Source organism: Rousettus aegyptiacus, unplaced genomic scaffold (genome assembly GCF_014176215.1).
Source record: "Rousettus aegyptiacus isolate mRouAeg1 unplaced genomic scaffold, mRouAeg1.p scaffold_m13_p_15, whole genome shotgun sequence".
Lineage (NCBI taxonomy): Eukaryota > Metazoa > Chordata > Mammalia > Chiroptera > Pteropodidae > Rousettus > Rousettus aegyptiacus.
Genome location: NW_023416290.1, coordinates 45,816,055 through 45,843,401, shown reverse-complemented (window position 1 = coordinate 45,843,401; position 27,347 = coordinate 45,816,055). Strand labels below are relative to the sequence as shown.

The 27,347-nt window shown below is 34.9% G+C and overlaps 1 protein-coding gene and 1 pseudogene across 1 annotated transcript in view; both read left to right on the top strand.

The window, feature by feature from the left end:
* The window catches only part of EIF3H (eukaryotic translation initiation factor 3 subunit H), an 84,382-nt gene that overhangs the window by 6,940 nt on the left and 50,095 nt on the right, over nucleotides 1–27,347 (top strand). The window contains exon 2 of the mRNA XM_016138171.2: nucleotides 13,443–13,599. Coding sequence (XP_015993657.1) covers nucleotides 13,443–13,599 — 157 coding nt within the window. The remainder of the gene's footprint in view (nucleotides 1–13,442; nucleotides 13,600–27,347) is intronic.
* LOC118612328 lies at nucleotides 16,236–16,354 on the top strand (annotated as a pseudogene).

Sequence of the window (27,347 nt, the reverse complement as noted above, 5' to 3'; positions counted from 1 at the left end):
ATTGGAATGCTGTTTCTTGGTGCCATTACCAACTGAAAGTTAGGATTTTTAAAAACCTTAGTCTTTATTTTTAAAATTAAGTGTACATGTTAGTATGTTTGTTACAGGGATTCAATTTGGTTAATATTTCCTGTTCTTCAGTGATAGGACCATCTGCCCAGGTCACACAGGCTTTCGGTATCATTGACTGTTCCTTAGGGTTTCCCTTGGATTCTCTTAAGATCACTTACTTAGTTTTTGAGTTTATAACTGTATTGTCTGCAGTATTCATTTCTTGCCACCTCCTTGAACTGTTGGAACAGCCTCATGTGAGTGACTGGTCTTAGAGATTCCATTTTGTACTTGATCGTCACACACAATGCTGCTTAGTAAACAACCATTTTAAAGGACACCTGTGGTCCTAGAATGCAAAAAACCCTTTGGAAAATCCTTATTACACAAAATATGCTCAGACGTTATAGCCTGGCTTTTAAGATCCTCTTTACCTTTTGTTTTTAGCCTTCAATTGAGGGCTTATAGATACTGTCTACAAGTTTGGTTTAAGGATAGCCTTTTCTTTTTGGATAGAAAAAAACACTTGTTTTACATTTTGTGCAGAAATGCATAATCTTCAGTTTTGTTTCGAAGGAACTTTTTAGAGAAGGGGAGAATTCCCCTCTACCTCGCTTTAATTTTTACAGCTGGATTAGTAGTAAAACAATCACATTGACACAAGACTAGATCTACAGGAGAAAAACCAACTTAATATGTGCATTGGAGAATCACAATAGGGTGCTCAGATCATGAAATGAGGCTGAAAGAAATGATCGAAGCAGGTACCTTTTAATAGTTTAGAGACAATATTTGTGAAGAATCGACAGGACAGAAGTTATAGTGCTCATTAGGAATCTAAGCAAGTTTTGGGTATTTATTAGTGAGGAATCTAAACAAAGTTTGGGCCTGGGTAGTAAATCAATAAAGTGTTTATATAAGCCCTTTGGCTCTGGATCTCTTGGTGTCTCTCAGCCATCCTGGAGCAAGGAGGGCACCTTTCACAGGGGAGATTTATTTCCTACACTCAGGGAGATGGGAGGGTCAAAGTGCCCTTCTGGTACTGGCTGCTTGTCAAGTAACCTTCATTCGAAGTAATCAATATGCCATTGTGGGGTATTTTAGGGCAGCCTGTCTCAGGTCCCGACAACTTCTTCAGGAGAGAGACCGTGAGTAATCACATTCTTTTGGGATTAGTGTGGTATACTTTTTATACAGGAAAACTGAAGCCCTTTTAATTTATTAAACCTATTTAATTAAGCACAGCCATTACACTGGATACACATGGTACACAAGTCAAAAGGCAAAAAAGAGTGGGTAAGTGAAAAGAAACTCGCTTTCATCCCTATGTTCAACCACTCTCTTCCCAGAGGCAGTCACAGTTACTCATCTTTGATGTTTCTTTCTGGACCTGTTTTAGCAAGCACTGCCTCCTGTTGAGGAGGCAGGAACAAACTGTAATCGAAGCACCTGCGAATCTCTTAAAGGCATCCTGCCTGACCTCTTCCTCCACTGGCCTTATGCAGTGGCCCATGCTCCTGAATCCAATGAACTTGATGTGTTAGGAAGCAGACAGCTAATAATAGTTTTGAAATTTTTTTGTATGAGAGAGGAAATAAATTTTGTTCCAGCAAAGCCTTTTTAGCACTCATTTTATGGTTAGAAAAATTATCTTCCATCTACATGTGAGAAAATTTGCAGATCATTTATATATTATTGAGTTGGTAAAGTAAGAAATTAATGTTATAAATTAAACATTGTTATCAATTAACATTTAATTGCGATTATACATTTGTACGTTTGGTCACATTATTGTACTTTCTCATGACTAATTTTCATGAGAGCAGTGCTAGTCTGTTGAATTTCTTGAGGCTACATTGCCCTTCTTGCCCCTTTTCCTACAATCGTTAGTTGATTTAACTTTAAAACCGTGGACCATCAGTAAACATTAGATCCAAGAGGGGTAATAATGAAATATACTTTTTCAACTGAAATATCATAGAGGTGATATTGAGTGTATTGGAGCGTTGTAACTAATCCCATACATGTCAGGAGCAAACTATCTTTTTTTCTATTGAAGTTACTAAAATTTCTTTCACATCAAAACTCAATAACAGTGAGTTAAATCTTGTTTATTATTTGACTCTGCCAGTTATGAAATGGGACCCTTATCCCACTTGAGCCATAAAATGTGTTAAATTTAAGATTAATGGTGCTTTCTGCCTTTTGAATTTACATTTTGGCAATAACTACCTTCTTTATTCCGTGTTAGGAGACATGATCTAGGCTTAACCAAATAAGAAAACTGCCAAGTTCACAGATCAGTCGTCGAAAGATGTCAGAATTACATGAAAGTCTAGATATTGCCTTTACACAGCATGCTGAGGGGAGATTCTGTGGCATTACAGTTTCCTTGAGACTGAAATTCTTTTACAGTAATAGCTGCTTTTTGATGGTGATTGATATGAAAAATTCAGGCTGTGGACCTTACCTCCCAGACTCTAGAAAACTGGAATGACGCCTGCTGGGAGTCATGCATCCTGCCTGACCTCTTCCTCCACTGGCCGACAACTGGTGCAGTTTGGACTTTGCCTTTTTTATTTCAGACTTTTAAGAAATTATTGGAGTGGATCTAATATTTTTAGCAAGGCTAATTAATGTATTTAAGGAAAATTTTATCCATATGGAAATACCTAAAAACATATGTGTACACACAAATATTTTGAATAAATCAGTTTAATCCTATTTTAATACAGATTTTAAAAATTTTGTCATGAAACCCTATAGTATTGATTGTTATAAAAGATAGCTCTAGGTCCAGATGACTCATAAGTCTTAACAGGGATGTAAGTATGGTGTCAGGTGGTTGATACTTTTTTTAGGTGTTTGATTTTTAATAAGTTATATTTACATCTTACTAGACTAAAAAAAAAATCTCTGAGGCATAGACTCCGAACATTATGGAGAGACAGGTATCAATGCCATGAGGGTACCTGCCATACTCTAGTCACACACTTTTTTGGATAGGTGGATGGATGAATGAATGAGATTAGGTGAAATGTTTATTGTAATGATAGTAGTAACAGTAGCTGACACTCGCTGAGGATTTACTAGGCCCTGTGTGCTAGGACCTTTGGGTACATTACTTTTTAATCCTTGCAACAGTACCATGAGGTGGGACTGACTCATCTGTCCCCTCAGGAGATAGGTGAGGCTAGGGTAGATCAGGCAACTTGCCTAAGGCCACAGAGCTGCACTCACACTTTCTTTTGGGTTCCAGTGCCCAGCCTCTCAATAGCTATACTCTATGTTTTTTCTTTTTGTACAGGCTAGAGGTTTACATTTGTACTCATAAGAATGAATTTTTAAGCTTTTAATAAAGTTATCTATCTTTCTTACTGGGGTATTATTTTTTTTCACAAAGATATAAAGATTAGTTCTAAAGTTATTGTGTTCTAGACAACAAATGGAAAACAACAAATCAAGGTTCGAATGTTAGGGCTTCACCTGGGCTCAGTCATTGGATAAATTATCCACTGTTTTACCTCTGTCTTACAGAGCTCATGATTCAAAGTGAGCTCCTGCTGCTGAAAAATTTGTTTTTATCCCTTTAAAAATACATCGTTCAGAGTGGCGTCTAAACAGAATAGTGTTCTGATCTGGCCTGGGAGCATGCCTGTCCCCTCCTACAGAAGCAGTAGCATGTGGGGAAGGAACTTTGGGCTTGAGAGCCATACATACAGTTTGCCTCTCACATTTGTTGAGATAATGTGTTTTGAGAGACTTCCTCTTAGTGACATACCTTAAGGAGTGATTAGAAAATCTGAATGTTCAGCTTCTGGAGTCGGAAAGGACCTGTCTACCTGCTTAATGTTACAACTTCTGTAAACCAGTGCTCCCCAAAGTGTGGGGTTTGGTTTGCGAACTGTTTACTGATCTGCACAAGATAAGCACAGGACCGAGCATGAGTGTTTAGAGACTTCAGTAGTTTGGTATTACTGTGATACAGCCAATGTGTGGTCTCTGGGCTTGTAGTTTCTGTTTTTACGTTTTTTCACTTTTCTGTATTTTCTATTCTTTTGCTAAAATACTGGTCTGCAGTAGACTGCAGAAAAATGAGTTCTTCAAAACCGATAGCTTGAAAAACACCGTTATAAATGATTTTCGTACTATTTTAGCTAATAGCATCTTCCTATAACCAGAGTCTAATAATATTTAATAGAACCATATCTAAAATACTACGTGTTCACTAGATTTTATTTTTTAAATTAGTTTTAATGGCACAACATTGTAGTAATTTCAGCATTTCTTTATCTGTGAGCTGTTTAAAAGTGTTGCGTGCTCCAGGTGCACAGTGCAGGTTGCAGCCTCTGAGCGTTCTCTCTGAACTCAGCTTTATAAAGGAAGTTTAAAAATGATAGGCGGTTTAGTTGTGCAATTTAAAACTATTTTGCTCCTAATCATTTCAACTGAGCTTTCAACAGATTCTTTGTAGTATATTACAGGGACAGTGGGAAACTTGCTGCCTTTACTGGTGAAGGTTTCTTGCTATCAGTTTACGTAAAGTTTGAGTTGATATTTTGCTAATTTGTAATTGACTTAGGTTAGGCTTCTCTTAAACAGATCTCTGCCTGTTGAAAACCAGTCTGTTTATCCAGAAGCTGGTACCTCTTTTACCCTGACGCTGTGTACATATGCATATTATCTGGTAATTTGTATATGCAAGTTCAGGGACACCTGTGAAGGCTAACCATATCAGGAACAGATTTGAATTTAATGTCAGCAGGTATTCAGGCTTATAGTATGTGAATTTTTTCTTTTTATCCTCCTTTAAAAGCCACTTAACCAACCCATATATATTTTTAACATATCCAGAAGAACTTGCTAAAATCAGAATATATCCACATTATTCTGTCTACTCAGTAGCAATGTCAAAAAAAGGAAATTACATTAGTTTGTTCTTTGTGAAATTCCATGCAGTGATTGCTGTGTTTTAAAATCTTTTCCCTTAATTTTTTTTTTATTTGATATTCTTTGAATTAAAAACAAATACATGCTTAATATAATTAAATAATACAAAGGTTCATAAAACAAAAGGTATGTTCTTCCACACCATATTGTACATACAAAGAAACATATCTGCATGTATATAATAGGTTTTTATTACTATTAATTTTTAAATCTCTTTCTAATCCTTTGTCATGGATGTCTTTGGGAATCTGACAAATGCCACAGACTCCCTCTCTCGCCCCCCACCCCCCAGGAAAATGCCTTTAAGCACATAAGCAGAATACTGCATATAATTTTAAGAGGTTCTTAGATCTCTTCAAGTTCATTTGTGGCCTTCAAGTCTGAAAGTTTGCTTTTCATGCTTGTACACTTTGAGAAGTAGAACTTTGGATAGTGTAGCTTTTTTTTTTTTTTTTTAACCATGTCTTTTTGGTGGAGGAGGGTTAAACATTTAAGCATCCATTTTTTTGGTAAATTAGTTTTACGTAGAAGATTTTTCTAGGTAACTGAAATTATTAATTACATGGTTAATATCATTAAATTCTAAAATACTTTAAATAGAAAAATTCTAAATGTTTTACTTTGACTTCTAAAACAATTATAGCTTACTTTGTTCTTGATTCCCTAGGCCTATTATAAACTTGAGTTATTATAAACTTGAGTTTATATATAGATATATACAATATACATCAGGTAAGGATATAGTAGTGGTTCTTAACCTAGTTTCTAGCATTTCAAAGGATCTTTGAACTCAGAGTAAAATTGGGAGGGGGTGCACATGTGAATTGTTTCTTCATTTAAAGTGTGTACAGTTTTTAAAGTATTATTTATACACAATAAACCACTCATTTTAAATGTACAGTATGATGAACTCGGCAGTTGTAAACACTTGTGTAATCGCCACATCACGATGTAAAATAAGGTAGCCGTGCCGTCCCGAAGGGTGCGCCCTTCAGTGTCCCCCCTTCACCCCGGTTCCAACCACTGATCGGTTTTGCCTTTTCTGGACTTCCATATAAATGAAACCATGTAGTACATACCATTTTGTTTGATTTCTTTCACTTAGTATAATATTTTTGAGATTCTTCCGTTGTTGTCTTCTTGGTATTTTGTTCCTTTTTGTTGCTGACTAGTATTCCATAGAATGGAAATACTGCAGTTTGTTCATCTGTCTACATTTGGTGGACTTTCGGGTTGCTTTCAGTTTTTGGCTATTATGAATAGTGCTACTATGAACATTTGTGACTATGTCTCTGTATGGATATGTTTTTATTTCTCTCAGGTAAATTCCTAGGAAGAGGAATGTGGGTTACGGAGTAAGTAAGTTTATATTTGACTATAAAGATACAGCAAATATTGTTTTCTGGCTTTCCACCAACAATTTTTATGTAGCTCTGGCTTTTTGGAAAGGTCTCAGTTTCCACTTTCTGACTCAGACAAGTTCAAGACCTCATCTTCTGACCCAGGACAGATCGATTTGCATCCTGAGCCCGAGCTTTTGGGGATTGTGTCTAGGTCCAGTGTTCTTTTGCACACTGCTGGGTTAACTGATAGGGTTAAAGCATGGGTGGTGAGTTTCTGCTTCTAGCTTTGTTGACTCTCTAAACTTTTTAGAAATGCAGTTTATTCCATATTTCTATGTGTACACAGGAGTAGAGGGGGTTAAGTTACTTCAAACCAGCGTATTGTAAAACTAGGATGTTTCAGGTGTATTTCTTAAATAGTTGAGTTTGTAACTCTGAACTTTTGAGCTGCTAACCTTTATTAGAGGAATTTTGGGTGGCAGCTTCATAGACATAATATTTTCCAGGTAAAGATTGACCCCGATATTGGTGTGGAGATACTGCTGATGAAAGGCCATGGTAAACGTTTCCCGAAAGTACTTTATTAATACATTGTGCTTATTATTCTAGTCTTGAATAATATAATGGTATCTTAAGACATAACTGTTTTTGTCAGTAGATTGGGTTTATTGTTTACATACCGGTGCTTTTGGTAAAAACATGAAAATGTACTACTCCCGTCCTGGTGTTCATTAATTGTAGGCCTTTTCGTTCCCTGAAAATACAACTTGTGTATTTTATGAAAAGTAGTTATTAGCATTTTTGTTTAAACTACTGTTTAAAATCCAATAGTTGGCAAGTAATCTCTTTATCCAGGTCTTCCTAGGGCTGACCGCTTGTCCTTCAGCCCTCTGCTCAGGTGTCTTCTCAGAGAGGCCTTTACTAGGCCACGTTCCTGAAGGTTACTTCCCTTACATCCCCTATTCTATTTTCTTCATAGTCTTTTCACAATCTGTGATCACATTAATTTAAACATTTGTCAGTTTTACTCTCATTGTTTTATCAGTGTTTAATGGAGGTTTCCAGATGCTACATGATGTGTGAAATAAAAGATTGAATGCAGAAACAGATATGAGAATCCAGTTGTCTTTCATTAAACTCTAGACATTAATAGTAAAACAATGTCATTCTTCTGTCCTGATTAAAATTTCTTTTTGAACATGTAAATGTTTTACAAAATGTGAAACAGTGTCATGTTTGTATCCTGATTAAGTTTTTGTTTCAGAAAATAGTTATTTTTCAGAAAAATGTAATTTATGTTAGCATGTAATGCATTTATTTTGAAATGAATAAATATTTTGAACACTTCAATTTTAATTTCTAACATATAAATATTAGTATATAAGTTCTTTGGGATCCTCAGTGATTTTTAAGAGTGTTAAAAGGGCCCTCCCTATGACCAAAAAGTTTGAGACTTCCTGTTTTCTAAAATAAAATCAAAGCCCCTTAATAGTAAAGACCTTGTGTGTCTGATTTAGTTTCATTTTTCCAGGGCCTGGCAGAGATCACTGGTCTTAGAAGTCACTCAACAAATGAATATCTAGATGAATGGATTAGTGAGTATACAAAGGAAGCTGAAAATACCAGAATTCTGGTGATTCTGGGTAGGGCTTCCAAATCTTTCGGTAATAACTGGTCTTTTCAGTTATTATGTTTGACAGAAAATTATTCTAATTCATCAGAGAGCAGAATTTTTTTTTATTTTTGGAAGATTTAAATTGTTCCCTGGCATAGAATTGAAAGTTTTTGATACGATTTTGATAGCGAGGTCTTGGAGATTCTGTTATATATTCCTTTCTAGGGAGGATGGAAGATTTTAATCATCATTTTTATTAACTCAAATTTTAGGTTTTTTGACTTCTGGTATAATTAATTTATTTGGATATTTTAGATTGTTATTTGGGTTTTATAATATTGAGAATACTTTATATCTTAGAAGTTATGTCCTTTGTAGCCTTTTGGGCACATTTATGTTTCCATTTTTTTAAAAAGCCAGACACTTAAAAAAAATAGTCTGCCTTGCTCTTTCAAATTGTCTGCACTAAACAATAGTAATAGAAAAAATTGGTTCTTCTAGGGTAATTTCAGCAGACAGGACATCTGTTTACTATCTTGCACGTTGAGATTCCTTGCTAAGATCTGGCCAACTTGAGAATGTGCAAACCTCAGAAAGCTGGGAGACTATTCTAGAGACAGCTGACCCATTCAGAGGACAGTTCTTCCTCTGCAGGGTAAATCAAGTAGGTAATAAGCATTTAGACCCAGAAGATGACAGTTTAGGAGGTGTTGAAGAATTTGGTAAATTTAAAGTTCTTTTAGACAGTTTCCATCCCTCGAGGCATAATTTATAGAAATATCTTCATTTACCTGTGGATTTATGGGATAAAGGAGCCTGGGCAGCATTAGTTCGTAAGCTGTCTCAGGTATGGGGCCAGGCCATCAAGCCTAAGTCTTAGTCTGCTGCGGAACATTCTCGATGCTTCTCAAATGGACTGCTGGTGGTGCGTTCCCTCTCATTTCTATATTGTAGAGATTCTTCTAAGCTGGGCTCAAGTACCTCTCATTAAGCGGTGATATTTATGCTTTTATAAATAAAATGTTCACTTTTGGGTCTGTATTTCTCAGTGTACTCACTCTTTAGCAACACAGCACATCTTAAAACAGGAAAAGAAAGTTGTGTCAGTCACCTAAGGAGTTACAACAAAACAAAAAAACAAAAAAAGTAGGCTGATCCATTCTCTCTCATTGAAAGTTAGAGTGAAGTAGAATGTTAGAATAACTTTGAGAATCTAAGGACAAAAACAAGAAGAAACAATCCCTCCCAAATAATATATAACATATATATATATGAAATATTATACATATATATATCCCAGCCCAAATCAATTAAATCTTGAATTTTAGAGGTCGGGTTCAGGCATCAGGTTTTCTTTTCTTTCCCTCCCTCCCTTCCTCTCTTCCTTGATGGCTCTAATATGTAGCCAGGGTAAGACCCCTCTTCATTTATTTTTAAAAAAACTACTTTGGTCACTTTGATAAGTTGAGAGTGAGTGGATAGAGCTCCTGAGTATGTGGGATCATTTGTGACGCATAAACAAAACGTAATGTAAGAGTGTGTGTTCGTTTTGGAGAACTATTTATCTTTCCATGTATCTTATTTTAAAAGTAAGAACAAGGAGCAAGACATCAGTAAACATGATTAATTAAAAATATATCAGGACTGTTTCATGGACAGAGGCATGTGGTTAGTTGAAGGGAGAAACGTGAAAGATGGTGAGCATGACTGAAACAGGACTTTTGTGGTGGAACATTCCCATCTTGTGGCTTGTGAGAATAGTGCTGGTAATGGTTAAAAGCTGTATTGCATTCTTGCAACTAATGGTGGTTTCCTGTTGATGCTACTTCTAATGATCAGGGCACAAAAAATTTGACCTCCAGCACCATTTCCTTATAGTCTTTTGCTGCCTGACCCTGTAAGTCTACACTGAACTTCTACACCACACACGAAGCCCTGCTTCTGCAACCTGGTTACAGAGACTCTTCCAGAGCTTTTGCACCGCATTCTGTTTCAGCCTTGTTATTATCAATGTGTATGGCACACCTCAAGTTACTCAGTTATTGTGAAGTGATTAAAAGTACTTTGGAGTCAGAAGTCAAATCTCACCTCCCTGATTCAATAATTCTGTGTCAAGCTATCTGTTTCCTCATGTGTCAGTAAATGGGAAAGTAATATTACCGACTTAATATACTGGTTATGAGGATTAAAAGAGTCATGGTATGTAAGACGGTGGAGTGCATGATCTATCATAAGTGATCAGTAAATGCTTACCGTTGATTTCTTCAGCAAATATATTTTGAGTATGTTTTATGTGCCATTCCCTGTGTTAGGTGTTGAAGATGTGGTAAGTAAAATATCCCTTCATTTTTATAAGAGTCTTTAAGAGGAGAGACTGAGTAGAACATCGTTCCTATCATAGATAATCTATGGAACATTTTTATGTATACAGTAAATTCCTAGTTATGTAGAATAATGAAAGCCTTGTATGTCACTTAGTTACTTCTGATCAGGAATTTCCTTTTGACATCTACTCTGAAGTTTGTAATGCAAATCCACTACCTTATTTTTGGAACAAAAGATTTGAGATTTTAGTGTGTATGTAGGAAATGAGAAGGCCATCAAATGTCAAAATGAAGGATGAGTCAGTTTAGTTTTGATAAAAATATTTTTTTTCCTGAATGCTTTATTTCATCAAATTATATTAAAATGGCAAGATCATAAATATTAGAGTTGGAAATTATTTTAGAGATCACCAAGCCTGAAGGCTTTCTATTTTGGAAGGCTGTAAATTCTAGAGAGAATTCATCCTTAAAATTGAAATGGTCTTTCCTGAAACTTAACACCTGTGATCCCTTCGTTTGCCTTTCAAAGTAAGACACATTCCCTAGTTCTACTCTGTTTGGAAAATGCTATTTGTGATTATATCCCTACCCTGGAGAGAAATTTTAATTCATTAAACTGGTCTTCATCACAGAGTTTAAAACTTTCTCTCTTATAATTACTGCTTTCTGTGTATGCTTATTCATGTTGACTGACTTTAGCAGGTATTTAAATCACTGTGCTTTTCTTATCTGCAGTTTGAGACTGTTACTGGTAAATTTTCTCATTGTAGAGAACTAAGTATAACAAGTCAGTGATACTGCAAAGGGTTGGCTAATTTCTCTTACTTGGAGCACTGTCCGTCTGTCTGTTGGTGCTTTATGAAGTTGCATTGACTCTGAGCAGGAATGTCAGGCTGCTGTTCTTGGCTACATTGTCCCCTCCCCCAATCGCTTTACAATTCATTTTTTGTTAGAGTTGAGGCAATGTTTCAATAGAAGATATTTTGAATTGTGGTAACACATTTTTAAATATAATGTTGGGTTTGTTTTTTTTTTTCTCATTCCTATTTTCTTTATAAAAGGAAATAAGGTTATTTTGTCCTGGCTTGTTTGTGAAATTGTGCTGTATCCTAGTTGTCAGTACTCCTTTTGCACACATAGTAACCAGGAATTTTGGAACCACTTCTAGGATTTGTCTGAAGATATGCATTAAGCTCATGTGTTTTCTAGCATCTCTCATTTACTTTAATTTCAGCAGTGGTTCAGTGATTTCATTAACAGGGTTAAATCTGCAGGGACCTAGGCACGTTGGTAGATGGGTTTGTAATAATTCTTTAGTAGTTTTGTTTATTCCTCCTTATTCATGTTTTTTTTTTATTTAAGTGTGAAAATAATTGTTCTTGGCAGAGAGGTAAGTTGCATAGGAGTTAAATACTTCTGCTTTCTTTTTATTGACAAAATCAATAATGACTATTTGTTGTATTTATTATGTGGCAGACACTGTGTAAAAAATTTACTATACATTATCTAATTTTTAATCGTGTTAATGTTATGAAACAGCTACATTTTGCAAATTAGAAATCTAAGACTTAGGAAGAACAAGTGACTTTTCCAAGGTCACAGCTAGTAACTGCTGGAGCTGGAACTTATACACATACTTGTGTGACTGTTAACGCCCATTTTCTACCCTTCAAGAAATGGAGAGGTCTTTGATTCAACAATGTGTAACTTTTCTGCACTTTATTCATTTCACAGCACTAAAAGTCTGTCAGTCTTATTAGCTGGTGTTCTGCATGAAGCTCTTTCTTGTGCCAACTGCCTCTGTCGGTAGGAGGGCTGGATCTTATGGGTTTAAAATCTTTTGGAGTCTATTCGTCACGAAGTCTTCACATCTATTACTAACCCATTGTTACAATTATTGAGACCAACGTGAAAATCATCTTGTTATTAAAGCTAAAGTGTACGCGAGCTTTGAAGTTTAACTTGATTTCAATCTTGGTTCTACCACTTACTGTATGTGTGACCCTTAGCCATTTACTTAATTTCTCTTAGCTTCAGTTTTCTTATTTGTAAAATGAGTATAGTAACACCTTTCTTCTAAAGTAATTGTGAGAATTATATGATTCAATAATGTATGTAAAATAATAAGACCATTGCTTGGCATGTCATGTTCAGTACTGTGTCGGGCAGTGTAACCTGTTGTCGTTAATTGGCTATCGGTGAATTTTCATCAATAATGTATTTGTTTAAAATGAAATAATATTCAGTCAAATACTAATGATCTTCTGTTAGACTTAACTTGCCCTCTGAGAACTTTTTTGTTATATTTTAAGCTGTGTTGCCCTTTAGTCTTCAGGTCATGAGCTTATACTAAATACTGCTACTACTATAAATTATGTGCCAAGCACTATTCAGAGCACTTTATATTAATAACCTCACATTGTAGGAATTATTAATGATTATTGTTACTGTGAACTTTTAAATGAATTGCCTGTTCAATCATGTAGTCTTTATCTTTATGGAAATATTAAAGGACAGAGTGATAAAAGAATTGGTTATTCGGTGTTTCCTTCTCGTTGAGGAAAATTAGGTAGTGGGGGGGACTTGGTTCTCTTTGAGTTCTTTGTTACCAAGCAGATCCTTCTTGGGTACCTGCTCCCCATGCTGCCTCCTCTGACTGGTGAGGTGCTGTGTTCAGGAACTGTCTTGAGATGTTGAGAACTTCTCAGGGGAATAGTTCTGCTTTCACGCATTCGGATAACTGGGGTCTTTATTTCTGTGTCTTGATGGTTCTGTCGTCGATTTCAGGAAATTATTTTCCTGTGACAAAGGTTAACAGGATCTCTGCCTCTAATAACCTCCGGTTGAGGTGACATTGTTTGACTGAAAGAACCTTGGATGCCAGACCTTTGGGGAGCCTTGCCTGAAAGTCATGAGTGTTGTATGTGCACGTTTTTGACATGTCTTCAAACTCCAGGAGTTTCAGATGTACATTTAGACTGTGTGAGCTTTATTATTTACATAAGGGTAAGGAAAATTATTTGTAAGAAATTTGGTTAGTTCTATTATATAATTTTATGCTCTTGCAAAAATCCATTAGTACAGTTTGTTTTCATTGAAATAAAGGAAATGTAAACTATAAGAATGGTGTTTAAGCTTGCTTCTGTTATTTTCTTTTAGGTGGTATTAAAGATAATCAAACATTATCAAGAAGAAGGACAAGGAACTGAGGTGGTTCAAGGAGTGCTTTTGGGCCTGGTTGTAGAAGATCGCCTGGAAATCACCAACTGCTTTCCTTTCCCGCAGCACACAGAGGACGATGCCGACTTTGACGAAGGTGAGGGCACTCTCCTCAAATGTGTCTGCACTGCACACAGATGCTTGTTATACAGTTCTCACTATAACATTCGATTACGTGTTACTGAAAATCTACCAGGCTAGCCTAGTTGACTTGATTTCTGTGTTTCCTGAAAAAATTACATACATTCTCTGAAGTCAGGATTTATAGTGACAACTTCATTACCTTCGACTTCTTCAGAATTTGTGATTCTGGTTCCAGTGATTTGGGTAGGAGCTGTACTGATGTTACTTTTCCATATGAAACCAGGATCATCATCATGTGCCCAGCATCCATTTCCTTCTATGGTTTTCTACTTAATGTTCATAAAATGATGAACTGAGCCATCTAGTTCAGAAAAAAGACTCTTTAAGTATTTCAGAAACATTTTATTTTTGTGCTACAGGTGTAATTGTTAGCAAAGGCCAATAAAAGCTCACCAAAGGCCAAGGTCTGTATCTTAAAAGATTAAAAAAAAAAAAACTTGAAAATGATTTCTCACTTGTCTCACTTTCAGGGCTTATTTTCTATAAAACTTTTATTGTAGTAAAAACATATAACAAAATTTACTGTTTTAACCATTTTAAGTATGGAGTAGTCTTAACTATATTGAAGTTTTTGTGTAACAGATCTCTAGAATTTTCACCTTATAAAAACTGAAACTGTATCTGTTGACCAGCTCTTCCCCTGTTCCCTCTGCCCCAGACCCTGGCATCCTCCTGCTGTAGATACCGTATAGGTATGGAATCATGCAGTATTTGTCTTTTTGAGACTGGCTTATTTCAGTTCACCTTAATTGTCCTCAAGGTTCATCCTTGTGGTGTATGACAGGACTTCCTTCTTTCTAAAGGCCGAATAATATTTCTTTGTCTATATATGCCACATTTTCTTTATCTATTTATCCATTGATGGCTATTTATATTGTTTCTACCTCTTGGCTATGGTGAATAATTTTCAGTTCTCTTGAATGTATACCTAGAAGTGGGATTTGCTGGATCACATGGTAATTCTGTATTTAATTCTCTGAAGAACTTCCATACTGTTTTTCTGTAGTGGCTGATCCCCATAAACAGTGCACAAGGGTTCCACTTTCTCCACATTTTCACTGACACTTGTTATTTTATGGTTTTTTGATAGTGGCCCTTATCACAGGTGTGAAGTGGTATCTCATTGTGGTTTTCATTTGCATTTCCCTCATAGATAGTGATATTGAATATCTTTTTATATGCTTTTTGGCTATTTGTGTGACTTCTTTAGAGAAAGGCCTATTCAAATCCTTTGCTCATTTTTTTTGGATTTTTGTTGTTGAGTTGAATGAGTTCTTTATATATTGTGCATATTAACTCATTATAGATATATTTTCTATTTCATAGGTTGCGTTTTTACTCCGTTGTTTCCTTTGCTGCATAGACACTTCTTAGTATGATGTTATCTAACTTGTCTGTTTTTGCTTTTGGTATAATTTCCCAGAAATCATTGTCAAGGCCAGTGATATGAAGCTTCTTCCATATATTTTCTTCTAGCAATTTTATGCCAATACCATACAGTTTTGATTACTGTTACTTTGTAACATGTTTTGAAATAAAGAAGTGTGAGGCTTCCAGCTTAGTTTTTCTTTCTCATTTTTATTTTGACTTTTCAGGGTCATTGAGATTTCCATTTGAATTTTAGGATAGTTTTTTTTTTTTCTATGTCCACAAAAAATGTTATTGATGTTTTGACAAGGATTGCATTGAATCTGTAGATCACTTTGGGTAGTATGGACATTTTAACAATATTAAATCTTCCAATCCATGGACACAGGATATCTTTCCATTCATTTGTGTCATCTCTACTTTTTTTTAGCAGTGTATTGTAGTTGTCAGTGTACAAGTATTTCACCTCCTTGGTTAAATTCTTAAATGTTTTATTTGTTTTGATGCTATTGTAAATGAGATTAAAAAGACAATTCTGTGTAGCCATTCATTTTTATATAACTTTTAACTGACAACTTTTAACTTGGATAAAATGTTTTTGTTTTTGTTTTTTTAAGTCATTTGACTTTGTGTCTTCATAATACCTGAACAGATAGGTAATGGACACAAAGTATATTCTTGCTAGTACCTTGATATTGCAATTTGGTCTACAAAAATTATTATTTTTTTCATTAAAGTGATAACTCAAGAAATCAACAAAGGCATTTCAGTATTTGCATTTTTAAAAGCTTTTGTATAATGTGGATCTTTTTTTTTTTTTTTAAACTGGCCAAGCTCTCCGTGTTTCATCTGAAACTGCTGTAGTGTCTCATCTAAGTTACTGTAGTACCACAGGGTTAGGGAGGGGGACTCCTCTGCAGTCCTTTCGGGCAATGTTAGGCTATCTCTGTTTCTCTGTTCACCAGCACATCTGGAGATGCGGACTTCTGTTTTAGCAATAACTATTTTAGAGCTGGAAGATGGGGTGAAGACAAGGGATTGTTAGCCCAGTTTCTTTGGTTCACAAGTGAGGAATCTGAGAGGTTTGCTTGAAGTGACTTACTCGGTTACTGGTAGTGGCACAGTTGGGAGTAGAATTCATTCCTGAAGTTTGTATTATCACTTCATTTTCTCAGGTAATTAATTTTGTTTTATAAAATTCTCACTTTAGAATATGAGCAAGTCTACAGCCCTGCCACCCTGAACAAGTCCTATTCCGTCTGATCTCAGAAGCTAAGCAGGGTCGGGCCTGGTTAGTACTTGGATGGGAGACCACTTAGGAAGACTGAGTACTGTAGGCATAAAAATAATAAGGGATCGTAAGCTGATAACATCCTTGCAATCTGTGCGGTCAACCAAGGGTTGCCTTGCCTTAAAAAGAAAATTAGAATACGAGCAAGAAATATATTCCATGCATTTATGATAGAAGAACAAAGCAGAATGTATTACTAATTTCCAATTGATCATTGGAAGCTGACTTCTCTAAGAGGCTTGAGATATTTGACCAATATGCTATTTCATTAACAGGTACTGTAGAAAGCTTATTTAAAAAAATGTTTTAACAATATTGAGATAAGAAACAAAACCTCAGTTTAGCATTAAATAATAAAAAAAATGCTGGACATTATGTGCTATATACTGTATGTACATTGCCTGTAGTAGTTGTTACTCTGCAGAGTGGAAGGTTTTATCAGTCCCACTTTCCATGTTAGGAAACTGATGCTCAGTAAGACAAATAACGTCCAAAATCATTTAACGGAAACCTAATTCTGTGACTGCCTGTTGCCAAAACCTGTGATTTTCCCGCTACATGGTGTCACTTTTAGAAACTTAGTAAAGTGGAAGTTAGTAGTTAGTATTAAGTGCAGAGCATCATTATTCTGTATCTAAAATCTGCTTTTTGGGTAAAACAACTAAATATTTTTTTTCTTGGTTTATCTTTATTGGTTAGTAGGCTTTGCAATTTTTCTTACACATTTTAACACTCTGTATTTCTTAATTGCCTTCCATAGTCTTGAATTTTAGGTTCTCTCACCTAATCCACTTATTTATCTGAATGGGCATTAGTGTGTAGTCACCATTATATTTATATCAAACCTTGATAACTAAGTTTTTCTTTTGATTATTTTAAATCATGCTAAAGGCCAGTTAGTTTGCTTACTGCTTTTCCATTGTTTTATATCTGCTAAAACTAATATTTATTCAGGGAAGGACTTGTTGAGCAAGCACTGGGCTGGCACTTGATGTTTATTTTTTCACTGATTCTTTCCACCTTCCTGTGGGCGAGGCATGTGCACTAGATCCATTTTACAGGTGAGAAAACTGAGGCCCAGACAGGTGACAACTTCCTCAAGGCTTTGCAAACACCAGGTGACCCAGTGAGTCTCTCTGACTTCAGGGAAGAATCTTTTCTTCTGCCTTCCCCCCTTATGGAAATAAAATAAATACCAAATATTTTATAATTTTAGTGATTACATATTTTGAATTGCTTAGGTTTTTTTAAAATTTAAAACCATTTTTTTAACTTTTGTTTTTGTTTTGGTATCTCATGTAAAGTGGAGATTTTAAATCTGTGGTCCAGAGGGATTGATAAACTGTCATCTGCAGAGTTTGTATGTAAAGCTTTATTGGAACACCATATCTGCTGTCACTGCGTGCCTGCTACATAGTATAGTTGAGTAGTTGTTGTCGAGACCATGTGGGCACCATGCCTGAGTTTTTTAATGTCTGGCCCTTTAAGAAAGTTTGACCACCCTTTTTTTACATATAATTTTTCTTGTTCTATTCCCTCTCCCATAGTGTTAAAGAATAAGGTTCTCTCTTTTCATCATTAATTGATGACTTTTTGTTTATTGTTTATTTCTTCTAGATGTTTCCCTTAACATTGACTGAGTCCAGAATGTACTGTGGGCACTGTAATGAAAATGCTGATATTGTTGAGTGTTTGTTTTCCTGTTGGGTGTGGAAAGTATCAGAATAGGCAGGTTTTGCTTTAATTTTAATGCATGCGTTTTTCCTTTAAGAAAAATGCCCACATTTTGAATTAGGGGACCTGTCTGTAGATAATAGGGAAGAAAGGCGTTTAATTCATGGTGGCAGACTTGTGACCAGGTATTGTGGAAAGGTAATGGTCTGAGGCCAAAAAACTTGGGTGGGAATTCCAGCTCAATACTTAGGAGGATCTGTGTGACACTGAATAACTTAACTTCTGAATCAGTTTTTTTCTGACTTTGTAATATCCTTCACTTAGTGTATATTAATTGCTCACTGAGTACTAGAAAGATAGTTGAATGATAATTTCCTCATGAGACGAACTTTTTGGGTAGAGCTACGCTGGATTATATTACAATAGGATTATGAAAACCAAGAAACCTGTTGTGGCATGAAGTTTTTCTTGTTTGTTTCTCTCTGTGAAATTTGCATTTTTGTTGCACATAAGATAATTCTCCTTTAGTGGTTTAAATCTTGATACACTTTTATATTACAGAATTTACTCTCTGGTTGAAAGCGAGATGACTTATTCGTAGAATATATGCTTTTTCTTTAATGAGTAGAAAAACTCATATTAAAATTCCCATTAGGGGGCACTATTATCAAGCTTAGGAGAACTGGAGACTAATTTGTTTTCTCAGACATGCAACCCGAGGCTTGCTAAAAGAGAAAAATATTTTCATCTGATAAGATTCAGATACTGTTTTATGCAACTGAATTCCTTAAATATGTTATAAAGTGCACTGAATTAAACACAGATCCAATAACTCACTGTCTTGTTTTTCAGCAGACTAAATCAATTTAATATTGCAGGTGATATAAGAAGCTTGCTTTATTTTGCATCAGAGCCAAATCCGTAATTTTCATATTTGGAGCGGACAGATTTTTTATTTCGCTCTCTTTAAGTCAGTCCAAAAGATGATCCTTGGCTTTCAAATAAGTTTCTTTCAAAAATAAAGAAGCATGAAGACTGAATTGTGCTACTAAAATGCAGTTAGGGGAATGAAATGTCACCCTTACTCAGACAGTATTAATGTGTGCAGCACTTATAATTACTGAAGTAATTTCACACATTGAAGTGATATAGACACACACAGCTTTGATCGTTTTTGTTCATTTTCAGGTACTTGAAATGATTTTCTTTTTTATTACTCAAGTTTGGTGTTAGAGCAAGAAATAACTACTATAGGCTAGACTGTTACACACAGTTATTTTGTTATCATTAAATTTCCAGAAGAAAAGCAGTGGTGTTTATATAGTCTTCATCAGACGCTTCAAAGGCTAAAATATGAATTGGCAAAAATGTAATTAAAATGTATTTGGTGTAATTTTTCACAGCATAGGTGTTATTTTTTCTATCACTGGGTTCAAAGAGAGTAGGTTTGTGCAGTTATAATATTTGCAATACTTTCTACATAAGTAAGCTATATTTTAAGTTGGAGAGAATCCCTGTTTAATTACTTACTCCCTGTCTCGCCTTCCTTCCCTTAGTGTGCCTGCAGCCTACACCCAGGGCAAAACTGCTTGAAACCTAGCCAGTGCTTACTGTTTCGGCTTTGTATTGCTTTTGAGTTAGGTAAGGGAAGAGTTGAGTCAGGATAGAGAAAGTTTTTTTTTTCTTTTCTTTTCTTTCTTTTCTTCTCTTTTCTTTTTTCTTTTCTTTTCTTTTCTCTTCTTTTCCTTTTCCTTTTCTTTTTAGACAGATGGGGACGTTTTGAGAAAAGACATGGTTTTACTTATTATTTTGTATTCTATCTGTATGAATACTCTGATCATTGTGATCTGTTCAACAGATTCATTTTTTAAATAAATTCTGTTTAATTGCATTTTTAAAAGTTTTTCTTGTTAGAAATATTGGATATATTGGATAGTTTTCAAGTGTGTTTTGAAACTTATGGAGAAGTAGGAGCATGCTTACTTCGTGATCTTAAATCATTAAGTGGCTTTGTGATAAAATGCTTTAAATAACTCAGAAAAAAAATCTCAGTAATTCATTTCAGATTTTATCCAGCAAATTACATTGAGTGGTGGTGAAAAAGATACAGAGGTATGAAATCTTGGTTACTGCTTTGAAAGATTTTAAGTGGGAGAGACAAGTGTGTAAATAAAGAATTGTGAAACAGTTGATATAAGTCTAGTGCGAAGAAGGGAAAAAATGATGAGAACACTCAGAAATGAGCTGCTAATTCTTTTGGGGGAATGACTTCACAGGGGAGGTGAAGTTTGATTTTTGTCAGTTGCATTTTAAGTAATTTTTAAGGAAGTTTTGTGAATTTGTTCTAAACATGTTTTGCAGCCTTCATAAACATCACAAGCATGTAGATTCAACTTGTCATCTTTATTGTTCTGAGATAATTGTTTCTTGACAATATTTTTCAGATTTCGTTGCTGATTTTGTATTCAGCAAGAGAAGTTGTTTTTGAGGTCTAGGCACTTTAGATCTGTGAAAGGGCTCCTGATAACAATTTAGTGATATGTTTGTAGAAACTTGGGTGTAGAAACATGCCACACTCATCTCTATTTAAAATATTTAATAAATTTTAAATACCTGATAAAATATTTCATATATATTTCATTTTAAAAGAAACATTGTATAGGCAGGTAACAAGAGAATCTGTACACTGAATTCAAATATAATCCTCCTGGGTACTGATCTCTTTGTTGTTATTCATGGTAGTATTTTAAAAATGTTAAACCACTCACATTTAATGATTTATTGTTTAATATTCAAGGCAATGAACTTTAGATTATTCCTTACTTAAATTATTTTGATTGCTCAGGAAGCTTATGGTTTGTGATTTGAAACTGACTTAAAAAACCTTAAATTTCCTTTATATATTTAGTTTTTGGTTTACTAAGGTGATTAGAATAAGAGAAGTAAAATCCAAATAGGAAGCATAAACCCAAATATTTTTATGCCTTTTTTTTTTTTTCTTTCAGTTTGGGTGTCTCAAGATTTTAAGTACAAGAGTAGGAGCAAAGTTTAGCTTCGTTTTAAAAGCTCGAAAAGTAATTTTACATTTACTTCATGTTTTAAAATTTAGGTTTTAGTTTTCTCCTTTTAACTGAGTTGAGACACTCCTGTGCATAGAAGGATATACTACTGAAAATGCGGTCAAGGTAAAAGATTTTTCTGCTTAAAGAAATTAAAGCGCTTTACACTATACCCTCCCTTGGTCCCTTAAGCGTAAGTGCTATGGTTTGGAAAGAAGCCAAGTAAAACCTGTTCAAATTTTGTGCAGACTTAAAGTAATACTTTAAGATTTGAAAATTACAGGTGAATACAGTACTTAAATAGTATTTAAAATTCCTAAGTTTCCCAAGTCTAAAAATGTAATCCTTAAATTACTATTCCCAGTGGTTTAAATTTTAATTAAATAAAAATTTCTTACTTTGAACAGCAACAATGTTAGATATAGATACTTGAATTTATTACTAAACTTAAAGGTAATAACCATTAAAAATGAGCTGTTTTGGCACTAATTAAATGTCAGAAAGCCACAGTTGCAGTGTGTAACCAAAAGTCCCTTTGCGCTTACTGTTTTTCCAAAAATTGTCCTAACCGACGCAATTCCAGCTCGCTTCCTGTCTTTCCCAGAAGTGCTGCTACTCATCTTCACGCCCCAATTAAATATATTACTTGCCTGCAAGTTTTACAGATTGATAGATTTATTATAATTAGGTTTGAGGTTTTGATGCCAATACTGTCTTTCAAACTGCTCTTTATGTTAAGAGTGATTATCTTAGTCATGCCACTGAAGTGTTCTGTTTGTTTTATATTCATCTCACTAGGTGAAATTTTCATAGCTCTTGAGACTTGTATATATTTGAGATTACTCTTCATGGTTTACCTATTATCAGTTTCAGAATGATGTTTTCATTATCTTCATCTCTTTTCATCATTAGGATTTTTGCCGCTTTTTATCAGTAATTTTTACCGAATACATTTTAGATGCTTTCTGATATATTTGAAAACAAAGGCGATATTTATTTTTATTTAAGTAACAGCATCACGTCATAGGTTTTTGATGCAGACCTGCGACCCCCCCCTACCGCCACCCTTACCCCACTCACTTTCACTGTTAGTTTTCTCTGACATTTAACCTATAAATACTTTAAAATACCGACATCCCTTCTTCCCTGCTTGGTCGGTGAGAGGCTCAAAAAATTATTCCAATGGTCTCGTTTTTGTTCGTTGACCTCGTGGAGACATTTTTTGGTGACAGGCTGTTAACCCCACAACCAGTAACAGTGGCGGCAGGAGTCCGGCCGCAGAGTCCTCCTCGGTGGGGCTCTTCGGACTGTGACATGCTGGCAGTAGCCACAGCAGGCAGCGGCGGCGGCGGCAGCCCGCACTCACACGCCAGTTGTCCTCCAGCCACCGGCTTCCAGGTCCAGCTGCTCCCACTTTGCCTTCTCCTTTTCTTTCTGTATTCCTTTGTTAGTCATTCATCAAACCAGTATCTTAGTGGGACCTATACGCCACACATTTCTACCTGTATCTCTGCTAAGGCTGTTTTCTGAGATGTTCATTATTTAAAGAACTTAGCTGTTTTAGTAGATTTGACTAGAAGCCTGCGAAGATTTGTTAGCACATTATGTTATTGAAATCAGATTGTTAGTATCAAGTGAAGGTTATGTTGCCACTGAGGTGAAAGTGCCTAGAAAATATTTTTGTGTAGTTGGAGAACGACTTGGGTTTATAAATACATCTTCAAATCTAAACATCTCAAAGTCGATGATTCAAAGTGATTCCATTGTTTTGTAAAACAGTTTTGTTCCTAAAATTTATAAATCTGATGTTTTCATATAGTAGAAATCTTTTATTTTTATTTTTGATCTCACTTAATAGTGACTCCCAAAACTTTTAAGTTTCTCTGTCAGTAATTGAATCTGTAAGTAAATATACTCAATTTTAAAAGTTGGTTACCAAGATTCTTTTGATAATGTGAATTATTTCTATTTAATTCGAAATTTTCTTTTTCTCCTACCATTCCCACAACCACCTTCACCCTGAGAACACAGATAAAACAAAATAATAAAAAGATTCAGCACCAGAAGAGAGTGAAGTGCTGTGTGAAGCATGATTATGTAACACCTGGATGGCTGTTAGCCATTTTCTCTGGTGATGAAATGAGGAATGGGATGGTATGGACGTGGCGTGAACTGTTAAGATCAGCGTAAGCCATATCTGGGTTAGTCTCTTGGTCTTTAGGAGATATTTGACATGACTACCAGTGAGACTTTGATATTTTGTCACAGTCAAGATTTGTATTTCTTTCTAAATTGTCTTCTCAAACTACAGGAATAAAAAATTGTAGTAGCCAGTTCTACCTACATGAAAATGATGTATGTTTGCATATACCATTATAGCTCTTACTTGAGACAGTCCTAAAATCATTTGTGTGTTTGTGTGTATCTCACATATATATCACACAGATCTTGCAAACTTTCTGAAAGGCATAAAAGGAAAGAAATTCGGACTAAAGTTCTGGTAAAGTTCCGTCTTACTACTAATTGTAATCATGGGTCTCTCCAGTTTAAGTTTTCACATTTATGGAGCGAGTCACAATAGAAGTTTTTGTAATTCTTTTAGCAGGTGGGAAGCTGAAGCCTAGAGAGACCCAAGTCTAAAATGAGTTGCAAATCCTGAACTAGAAACCCCAATATGCCCATCTAATATGTAATTCACCACAATTTAGGAGGGTTGTCAGTAATCCCAATATTTTGTCAAAACCAGTGAGTGATACAGGTGCCTGCAATGGTGACTTGTAGGCATGACATACTTACTTAAAAGCCTATTTCTTGTGTTATTTACTATCAGCACAGCTGGAATCAAATGATTGTTGAATTTAACACTAGACTTCAAAAAGTTTCCGAAGTTTGTGTATATATATATTAGGTATTAAATAAATAAAGGGCAATTCTAGTTTTCAGGTCAACAAAATTAGTGGTAGTTGAATATGTAAAACCAACTCAGGTACTCTAAACCCATTTAAACACATTCATTTAAGTTAACACATCTTCTGGTATTTTGATATTTGGAATGGAGAAAATTAATTGAAAATATAGATTGATCTGGGTAGGTTCAGGGAGGAAAAATGTGTTCTTATTAAATGCCACTGAATGCAAAAAATTTAAATAGATGGTTTAATTTGACTAAGGAAATCAGTGTTTGACCAGTGAGGACACAGGAAGACTTTGTAGAATCCACTGCTTTGCAGATGACTTGAACAGACAGTACTGATAAAGCCTGTCATGTTAACTGCTTCTTTAAACAGTATGGTTAAGCGGTGTGTTGTGCATGCTTCCAGTCTGCTGTGACTGCCATCCGCACAAGCCAGGGTGACAAGAAATGCGCATGGAAAGTGAATGGGTCAGTTACTTGTAAGGATCTGGGGGAGCCCTGGGGAACGCTCAGGAAACACTGAGCAGGTAGTGATGTTCCTTCATAATCAGTATAACTAGCCGTGTGTAAACCGGAGGTGTGTGTGCAAGACATACAACTCTCACAGTTCAGCTTTTTGGATGTCATGGTACCCATGATTGAGAACAGCTAGGACATCCAGGGACACAGTAACCATGATCGTGCCTCCCTTTTCTTATTTTTCTTTTTTTTATATAATCTTTTTGCTGCTTCATTGTTTGCCACCAATTTTGAGGTAGATTTAATAATCCTAGCATTTTTTACTTTGGCTAAATGAAATTTTTTTGGAAACAAATTATGTTATAAAACAAGTTTTCTGAGAAACAGATAAGTACTTTTTAAAAAGTCAGTAAGACCTATAGATGGGAAAGTTGCTTTGAAATCTTACAAGTTGTAGCCAGTAGGGAACCACATGAATGATGGAGAAGTCGTGTATGGGTAACAGAAATTGACTGGCAGAATCTAACCTGTATACCTTTGTCGCTGGATAAATCTCTTATTCAAATCTGAGGTTTACAACTTGTAAAATCGTTCTTTTTGTGTGCATATGGTTACCTTTTTGAGGTAAACATCTGAGCCCTTATAAAACTTTGTTAACCATGAGTCATCTGGTACCTCCATAGGAATTAACATAACCTTATATAGATGACTAATAATACAAAGCCACTGCGGTTTCTGTGGTTTTACCAACTATGGCTCTAGTTCTAAAACATTTAAAATGAGACCTACTCTCTCTTTAAAAGCTTTTTTTTTTTTTTTTGGACAAAGAGTTGTCTTATCAGGAAACTTTAGTAACTTAAGCAGATCCATAACTGGGGGGAATTAATAACAGAAAGTTTTTGTTGACACCAGGAAGTAGATTAAATAGTGCAATTGTGGTAATGTGTACCATATATGATAAGCGTGAGCCACCTGGGTTTTATTAGGCTGCTTGATACTTTGATCACAATATTATTTCAAGGCTTGTCCATTTAAATGGCTAAGTTTTCTTGTCATCTTTGTGATTTAGACCATAATTTCTTTCACTGCAAAGAGATTTTTAAAGAAGAAAGACTCTGGCCAAGCCAAAAATTCTAGAGAGGTGCAGGTTAACAGCTAAGCAAGCTATTGGATGAGAAAATCTGTTAAACATAAAATTAAAAACATTAAAAATACAGCAGTTGAATATCAAGTTTATCTGACCTTGCTTCTCTTTAGTTTTTTGCTTGGATCATAATTACATTTTTGTTTATCATGTGGTAGTGGAGTACTAGAAGGATGCTTGGTATAATTCAATTAATTATTGTTTAATATAAATATATGCATTTAAAATATATATATATATATTTCATGTTTTGAGAATGTAGTATTGCTATCAGTTTCCCTTCAGCTGGACATTAAGTGGTTTTGATGAGCATCTGAGAATTTATGGAAGATTTTTAACTACTTCACTCATAGTGAATGAATTATACTAATCACAGAATTTAATTTGTTTGATAAATTGTCTTGCTTTGTCTTTGAACTTGAAATTTTAAACAGTCTAAAATAGATGAATAAAATTTTTATTTATCAAAATCAACAGATTTTCCACTAATTTTATTTACTATAGAAATAGTCTTTTACAGGTATTTAATGGTATCTTTGTTATGTATTTTAAAAAGTATTTTGCCTTGGGAAAATAAACATTCATCTTGACTAGTAAAGGGAGGACACAGGAGATTTAGTAATTTAGGACGTTGTTGTCTTTAGCATAATAGTAATAATAATCATTATTGGCATTTTGAAAATTTCCTTGTAAAATGCTTTTGTTCATTTATTCATGTGCTCATTGATTTTCAATGTTTTGATTTTTGAGAACTCTAGTTGTAATTAGGCTTGAAGTTTTCCATATCCCAATGTAACTTTTTAAAGCCTGGTTAAGGTCTAACTTAAGATGATCTTTTAATATATCTGATTTGCCCTTGGCAGTGAAAGGAGTATACAGAAATGACAACAGCCTTTTTGTTTTTCCTGATAAGACAAAGGAGAAAAGTATTAAAAATAGGAAAAGATTTGAACATTGGAAAGATTGTTTACCAGGAGTTTGTAATATTCTTCTTTTTGGAAATAGAGTAGTACTTTAACCAGGAGTTTGTAATATTCTTCTTTTTGGAAATAGAGTAGTACTTTAAATTTTAGAGATATGTGACTCATTGATTCAGGAAAGGTGAACTCATATAAAAGGCAGAGGCATAGGTTTAGGAATAAGCGTGTAATACAAACACAGAAAAATGAGAAGATGTGTCAGTTAGAGCAAAGACTTAGTTTGGGGGAATGATCTGAAATAATAATAGATGTGGTCAGATTATGAAGACTTTGAATGCTTGGAAAAGACGCTTAGACTTGAAGTAATTGTGAGTCATCCTAGGTTCTCCAGCAGAGGTATGCTAGTATACAAATCAATACTTTATGGCTAGAGGCAGGGAAAAACAGATGGATAATGAGGCTTTGAATGAAATATGGGTAGTAGCAATAAGAATGAAAAGGTGAATGCTGGAGAGATGGAAGAATGGCACAGGATTAAGTTCAATGGTATACATACATTTTGAGAGTTTGCTTCGTGTATCAAATAACTTCAGTATTCTAGAAGAATTAAATTCTTTTTTGTCATTGCTTTTCCTCTTGAATGAGTTGTAAAAAGCACCCGTTTGGTGGTAATGGTATGTATAGCAGAGCAGATGGGTACAGAAAATGTAAGCTGTTGATAACCACCAGGGGCATTCTTGCCCTTAAAACAATACCAGCTTTACTAAAATATTAAATATTTAAGATTTTTCAATTGAGGGAGCCGCTTGGGCCATTTCGAAAGTACATACATTATTTGGAATAGTCAGTGTGATATAGATGTGAATGGATAT